An 8,466-nucleotide genomic window follows, 5' to 3' on the forward strand; every position below is an offset into this window, starting at 1 on the left:
AATATTGTAAAAAATTTATACGTTAAATTATTAAAGAGTAATATTTTTATATAAAATATGTTAAATTAAATATTGTAAAAAAAATTAATATATAATTTTATAATGGTATGATGGGTAAGCTCTTGTGAATGTGTGAGTGATTAGCAAATGAATAAAATATAATTTTATAATTTAATTTTTAAAATTAAATTTAAATAATAATTTTATCACTTGCCTAATGATTTTTTTGGTAAAACATAATAAAATATAAATGAGAAGGAAAAAAAAAAGCACACTAGTTACAAGGAAAAGAAATTCCTACCACATCAGGAAAAGGCCAGTTGTGAAATTAAAGAAGGATAAGCCACAAAATTTAGATTTTGTTTGTTTGATAGAAAAAATTTTCAGTAAAATATTTTTTATATTTTTTGGTATATAAAATATTTAAAAAATTTAATTAGTAAAAGAAATTTATTAAAAAAATAATTTTTTCTTTTAAAAAAATAAAAATCATTTCACACCTCATTAATTATTTTATATATAAATTTAGTAATAAATTTTTTTATTAAAATTAAACAATAAAAAATAAATTATTTCATTATAAAATATTTTACACGCAAAATATTTGTTATAGAAAATATTTTTATGGAAAATATTGTTTAAATATAAATTATTTTTTATAAACAAATGGAGTGGTAAATTAACATTAAATAATTAATAATTATGTGAGGATAAAAAAATAATTTTTTAATTATATATTAATATATAATAATAGTAAGAAAAAATAATTGTACTCGAAGTAAAGTTAGAATAAGGTTTTAAAAAATTAAAATCAAATGGTCAAAAGAGTTGAGGGATTACAAGAAAAAAATATATGACTAAAGTTTTATCTAAAGATAAAAAATAGAATGTCAAATAGGTAGGATAATATTACAAAATTTTATTTTAATAGGATTTAATAACTTTGATAACCGCTAGATTTCTCCATCCCATTACGAGGCCGGGCCGATAGTAGCAGCTCACAATCAGAAGGCTCCTAAGCCCCCGAATAAGCCACGTCCAACCCGTTCATTCTCCTGATCGGACTTCTATTTAAGTCACTCAATCAGACCGGTCCGGCTCATTTCAGCTTTAAAGTCAACCATTTCCTAGGTTTCGGTTCTTTTCTCTCAAACTCGGTCATAAGAAGAAAATACTGCGGGTCCAGTCATTTCGCAGCTCTGTCCACTCGTGTGCCGAAAGGAATTAAATGTTTGCCTGAGAGGTTTTGAGATTATCCGTGCGTACGGATCTGCACCAAGGGGTAGGTGGCCCTACAGTGGAAAGACCATCTCGCGTGAGAGAGAAGAAAGAGGATAAAAGGAAGAAAACACTCTTCTCTATGGTTAAATTTTTTATAAACTCACAAAACTCTTGTAAAATCTTATTTTTTAGATCATCACGATCTATTGGCATATTCAAGGATGATACAATTCACCATTAACAACTATCGATGAATAATGCTTTTAACATTTATCGGTGGAACAGAGCTAAGACGCAATAACATAAGAAAAAATTACTATTTAATTTTTATAATATAAAAAAAATTAATTTTTTAATTTTAAAAAATATATATTAAATTTTAATAAAAATATAGATAAAAAAACTGTATTATCCCATTTTTGAAATGGTAAATAAAAAAAAATATTTAATAATATATTTATTTAAAAAAATCTTAAAATGATAGATAAAAAGAAAAACAGAGAGTATTACTTAATTTTAACAAAAACACAATAACACAATAATTATTTACTTAAGGTTTAGCATTTTGCTAAAAAAAAAATAAATTGCATATATACATGTGAAGGCCAATAAAATCCACATCCATACAAAATTGAATGATTCTATTTTCCTTCTATTTTGCCCTAAACCACTAAAATCAATCCTTTCTCATTAAGCAGCAGGCCATTATTGCACAAACAAATCATCTCCAAAGAGGTACAGAATTCTCTCAACAGCCCAACTGGGCTCAGACCTGATCCAACCCAAACTCTGTGACGTGGTCAGCAGTGGGGCCCTACACAGTGGACAACTTCTGTGATTACCATCATCATCATGATCAACCCATCTATCAATACAGTCAACATGGAACACGTGGCAGCAGTTTCTTAGTTCTCTGACTTGATCATTCTCTCTCAGCTGGCCCAAGCACACAGCACACGTGTCATAAGCTGGTGATATCCTCTGGGTGACGTCAGCAAAAGTGGTTAAAATCAGACCGTCCCTTATCTGCTGAGAAGAAGGGAGAGGATGTAGCGAATCACTGGGAGAAGAAGGGGGCAAATGGGTTGTGTTTCTGAATTTGAGAGCCCAGGATAAGGCACATCTCAAGATTGCTAGAATAACTGCCGCTTTGTAGAGGAGATGTGTTACTATTACGCCTGAATCATCCTCGAAGAAACCCATTGAAAGAAATCAGGGAAATTTGATATACCAAGCAGCAGCAGCAGCAGCAGCAGCAGCAGCGGCAGCGGCAGCAGAGAATCCAAGGGAGAAGTGAGCAAGAGGAGGAGGAAGAAGAAGAAGAGAGAAAGAGGGAGGATCCAATGAGGGCTTTGGTTCCTTTTAAAGGGAAATGAAAGGGCTTTGGTGATGGCTGATTAGGTCATGATCATGTGCTTTCGTGTCAGTCACAACACCAAAGGGGTCGGTGGTGTATTATTTAATTAAATTTTCTTTTTTAAATTAGTAATTAATTTTTTTAAAAAAAAATTAACATTATAATAAATATATTAAAAAATTATAAATAAAATTAATAATAATAAAATAATGATAAGAGGATGGGCACGTGATTTTCTGCAGTGGTAATATGGAGACCAAGAAACTTTTGACGCGTAGCTGAGGCTTGTAGAAATCAAGTATATTACTATTACTTAGTTTTAAAACTTTACTGAACAGCATCTCTTAAGTCTGGTGAGACCGTATTCTAAATAAAAATAAAAATTTAAAATTTACTGAATTATTTTTAAATAAATTGATTTAATATTATAAATTTTAATTGGTGATGTAGAACAAATTGGATCAGTTATGAATGATGATATAATAGGAGATAATTTAATTTAGTAATATAAAGAATAATTAGTCTGGACATTTCGTAATTCTATTAAAAAAGAAATTAAATATTTATTTGGTGTAAAAAATTATTTTATTTTATTTACATGTATAATTTAAATAATAAAAATAGATGGAATTATAATAAAAAAGCGATTATGAGTGAAAACAAAATAAAAAAAAAAATAAAAAGGATGGAGTGTATTAACAATTAGAGTTTATAAATTAATTTTCATAAATTAAGTCGAAATATTGTTATTTGTTAGGTGGGATGTGAAAGGAACAGAGGTGGTGTATTTGATTTGCAATTCCACATCTCAAGTTTTCAATGACCACTTTACACTTGTAAATTCCACCATCCTAGTCAGATCCCACAAATCCAATCTTAACTTTTTCACATATTAGCATTTGAAATTCAATACTGCAGTTGTCCAAATCAAATTAAATTTAATCAGTTTTGATGGTCTTTGGGCTCACCTTACCCCAGTCTAGGGCCAGACCCATGAAAATAGCCCATTACTTAGAAATCCTCAAGCCACTTACGCGAACTGGGTCCAGCCCGCTCAGCCTCACAACCGGACTTCATCTGGCTTTCTCCACCAGGCCGGCCTCGTCTTCACTGTACCTCGGGCCGATCCCATTTGGGCCCAGCTTTGTTCCTATCCTCCGGCTCAGCCCGGAACCCGAAGAAGGATGCATCCATCCGCCTCTTAGACCCGCCTACACGCACACACAAAGAATCAGAGGCCGTTACGCATGGGGCAAAGATCTGATTCCCTCGTACGTCCGTATCAGCGTAGCAGGGACAGGTGGTCTAATGATACTCGTTCTGTTGGCACGTCACTAGCAGACAAAAGGAAACAAATAAAAGGAGAAATACTCCTCTCTATGTTTAAGCTTTTTCTAAGTTTTACAGAGCCCATTGTAAAAACCCTATTTCTCTGGATCTCAGATCATCAATTGGCGCCGTCTGTGGGAACGAAGGAGATCTTTTCATCACCGGAGTTCCACTCTTAACAAAACCCACTGAGATCCACGATGGCTAATCACAATGAAAGCAACCTTAACATCCCAAATGACCTGAGCTCTGCCCAAGAAGGGCAGCAGTTCTCCTTTTCTAGCCCTACAACACTAAACAACCAAACACCCATTCCTCTCAATCCCTCACCAAGCTTGGCAGGGAATGCTCCCACCGCTACCTTATCCAATCAGGACCTTCAAACCATGGCCCTCCAACTACAGAACACCGCCCACTGGTTAGGGCAGATAATGCAACAAAGGGGTCTCAGCACCCCGATGAATACACTCCCAGTGGTAGAAGAACCCCAAACCAATGAGCCCCAACCTATCCCCGACCGCCCTCAAACCAGCAGCCGCGGTACCGGGGAAAGGGAGAGAAGAGCCGGAGAAGAGGAAGAGCCGGAGGCCCGAATCCATGGAAGAAGGGTGAGGGAGATGATAGAGAATGATGAGGCCGACAACTATTCCGCTGGGACAACCAGGTGGACCAAAAGTGATGCAGAGGAGGAGGAATATCGCCTGGAGAAGAAGCCCAGGCCAGAAGATGAGGATGTGGACCAGAAGCTGTAGAAGTTGAGAGAGCAGCTCTTGGCCGAGTTGGGAAAGAAGGATCAAAGCCAAACCTTCCTGCCCACTTCTTCGCCTTTCTCGAAGTGGGTGCAGCAAGAGACTGTCCCTAAGAAGTTTATGATGCCATCCATGGCAGCCTATGACGGAGCGGGTAACCCGAGGGAGCACGTCATGAACTACAAGACCTTCATGGAACTGCAAACTTTATCGGATGCCTTGATGTGTAAGGTATTCCCAACGACGCTCTCGGAGCCAGTGTGAGCGTGGTTCAACAGCCTGGAGACCGAAAGCATTGGAAGTTTTGGAGATCTGGCCACTCGTTTCATCAGCCGATTCATCGCCGGGGTGCCAGCGGATAGGAAGACGAGCTATCTGGAAACAGTAAGGCAGAGAAGGGAGGAATCGCTTAGAGAATATGTAGCTCGTTTCAATACGGAAGCCCTGCAGATTCCCGAGCTCGATGAGGGAAGGGCGGTGGAGGCCATGCAGAAGGGGACGACCTCTGCCGAGTTTTTCGGCTCATTAAGCAGGAAGCCTCCGACCTCACTGGCCGAGCTGATGAAGAGGGCTAAGAAGTATATAAGGCAAGATGACGCTCTGGTGTCAAGCCGATTCGCCAAGGGAGTGACAGGCAAGGAGAAAACCCCGGAGGAAAGGAGGTCGGAGAAGCATGAAAAGAAACATGGCAAAAGGTCTGAGCCTTACAGACAGCCCTGGGAGCGAAGGGACCAAAGACCTCTTCCCCCTCGAGTCTCAGAGCAGAGGCTACTCCCTTCATGGGTTCCGGAGAAGCCAACCCCACTTAATGCCTTTAGAGCCGAAGTGCTCGTAGCCGTCCAAGATAAAGAATTCTTACAATGGCCTAAGCCCCTGAAATCGGAAGCTGACCAGCGAAATCCTGACAAATACTGTCAGTTCCATCGTACTCATGGTCACGACACCAATAACTATTTCCAGTTGATTGCAGAAATCGAGAGGTTGATAAAGAGAGGACACCTGAAGAACTTCGTAAAGAAACCGGAAGGACAAAGACCTCAACCCAATCCGGCAGTCCAAACGCCGAGAAGAGCAGGAGCTAACACTGTGAATGATGGGTCCAGCGGAACCATCAATATGATCGTAGGAGGCACAGGAGGTCGGATGAGCCGAAGGGGGAAAAAGAGAAGCAGAGAGGGAGAAAACAGCAGTGCTGAGGTCATGCAGATCGTCGAACACTCTTCAGCGACCATCACTTTCTCCTCGAAGGACGCTCAGGGTGTTCAGATGCCTCATGACGACGCCCTTGTCATTGAAGCTGTCATTCACAACTACTGGGTAAAGAAGATCTTGGTGGATGACGGAAGCAAGGTGAACCTGTTGCCTTATCGAGTCTTCCAGCAGATGGGAATTCCTGAAGAGCAACTGGTTCGGGATCAAGCCCCGATTAAAGGGACTGGAGGAACACCAGTGACGGTGGAAGGGAAAGTAAAGCTAGCCCTTACTTTGGGAGAGGCTCCGAGGGTATGCGGTGTTCCTGGTGGCTAAACTCCCCCTGAGTTACAACGCGATCCTGGGGAGACCTGTGCTGTTCGACTTTGAGGCCGTCACCAGTATCAGATATCTGGCGATGAAGTTCCCAACAGAAGCAGGGGTGGGGATAGTTCGTGGAAGCCAGGAGGAAGCAAGAGCAATATACCTGGCTACGGTGGCAGAGCCGAGCCTGACAGAGGAAGGGCTGGATTTAGAAGTCTTAGAGGTCAGGGACGAGAAAACAAAGGCCAGGACTAGGGATGTAAACGGGTAGGGTACCCGCGAAAATTAAACTACCCGAACCCGAACCCGATTTATATTATTAATATCCGAATCCGTTCCAAACCCGATTAAAAATTAATTTAAATTATCCGAATCCGTACCAAACCCGATTATTATTACCCGAATAAAACCCGAACCCGTTTAATCTTATATATTTTAATTAATAATTTATATAAAAAATATTTCTCATTAATAATTTTCATTTAAAAAATCTAATATTTTTAAAAAATATTTAAATTTAAATTTTTAAATAAAAATATATAAAAAAAATTTATAAATATTATTGTAAAATATATTTTTTATATTAAATTAATTATTTATATAAACGGGTTCGAGTGGTGGGTACCCTGTACATAAAACCCGAATCCGATCCGAACTCGCAACGGGTATTATTTTTAAAACCCGAACCCGTCCCAAACTCGATTATAACTACCCAAATCCGTTCTATTAGGGTTCGATCGGATCGGGTACCCGAAAATACCCGATCCGTTGCCATCCCTAGCCAGGACAGAGCCGGTGGGGGAACTGGAGACTTTTCCTTTGTCAGAGGTGAAAACAGATAAAGTCTTCAGTCTCAACGCCGGCCTCACAAAAGAGCAGAAAACCGAGGTCATGACCCTGGTCCGAAGTCACGCACCAAGCTTCGCCTGGAAGCCTTCTGACATGCCCAGAATTGATTCCGAAGTGATGACACATAAGCTAAACATCCTCCCCGAAGCCAGACCAGTAAAGCAGAAGAAGAGAGTGGTAGGAAAGGAAAAGCGACAGGCTACCAGGGAGGAAGTACAGAAGTTGGAAGAGGCAGGCTTCATTAGGGAAGTCATGTACCCGCAGTGGTTAGCTAATCCTGTACTAGTCAAAAAAGCCAATGGCAAATATAGGATGTGCATAGATTTCACTGACTTGAATTAGGCTTGCCCTAAAGATTGTTATCCCCTCCCTGATATTAATAAAATGGTCGATTCTACGGCCGGTTTTGATTATATGTCGTCTTTGGACGCAATGTCTGGTTATCATCAAATCCCAATGGATATGTCGGATGAAGAAAAGACCTCGTTCATAATAGAAGATGGGACTTATTGCTATAGAGCCATGTCTTTCGGATTGAAAAACGCCGGGGCAACTTACCAAAGACTGATGAACAAAATCTTCAAAGAACAGATCAGCAGAAATGTAGAAGTTTATATGGATGATATGGTGGTCAAGAGCCTAACTTTCCAACAGCACGTGGTAGATTTGAAGGAGGTGTTCGGAGTATTAGATCAGTACAGAATGAAGCTGAATCCAGCAAAGTGCGCCTTCTTCATCAGAGGAGGAAAATTCTTGGGATACATGGTGAGTGGGAAAGGCATCGAGCCCAACCCGGAGAAGGTAGAGGCCATATTAAATATGTCAGAACCGACCTGCGTAAGGGACGTCCAGAGACTGACCGGGAGAGTAGTGGCACTTAATTGATTCATGTCGAGGTCGGCAGAAAAGTGTTTACCATTCCTCAAAAAGTTGAGGAAAGTGCCAAACTTCGAATGGACAGAAGATTGTAGAGAAGCCTTCAAAGAACTCAAAAGTTATCTTAGCTCGCCTCAAGTGCTTAGTAGTCCCATAAAAGGTGAGGAACTTCTGATATACCTGGCAGCCTCTGAGCAAGCAGTCAGCGCTGTGTTGATAAGGGTAGAAGAAGGAGAGCAGAAGCCTGTTTTCTATGTCAGCAAGGTGCTTAAAGATGCCGAGGTCAGATATTTGAATATTGAGAAGATAACGTACGCTCTACTATTGGCAGTCCGAAAGTTCAGGGTTTATCTGAAAAGCCACTAAGGAGTAGTGATGACAGATCAACCATTGAAGAAGATTCTGCATAGACCAGAGACCTCAGGTCGGATGCTAGCATGGTCCCTTGAGATCAGTCCTTACTGCCTAGAGTACCGACCTCGAACAGCTATAAAATCTCAGGCCCTTGCCGACTTCATAGCAGAGTGCACATTCAGTAAGGAACAAGGAGAATCATCTTCAGAAGTATCG

At 39.8% G+C, this 8,466-nt stretch overlaps 1 protein-coding gene across 1 annotated transcript; it reads right to left on the reverse strand.

The window, feature by feature from the left end:
- Positions 1-1,706: 1,706 nt before the first annotated feature.
- LOC110610859 (E3 ubiquitin-protein ligase ATL4) lies at positions 1,707-2,497 on the reverse strand. The gene has a single exon (XM_021750936.2). The coding sequence runs from the start codon at positions 2,422-2,424 to the stop codon at positions 1,927-1,929; it is 498 nt and encodes a 165-aa protein (XP_021606628.1). The 5' UTR covers positions 2,425-2,497; the 3' UTR covers positions 1,707-1,926.
- Positions 2,498-8,466: the final 5,969 nt, after the last annotated feature.

This window comes from Manihot esculenta, chromosome 3 (assembly GCF_001659605.2).
Source record: "Manihot esculenta cultivar AM560-2 chromosome 3, M.esculenta_v8, whole genome shotgun sequence".
Classification (NCBI taxonomy): domain Eukaryota; kingdom Viridiplantae; phylum Streptophyta; class Magnoliopsida; order Malpighiales; family Euphorbiaceae; genus Manihot; species Manihot esculenta.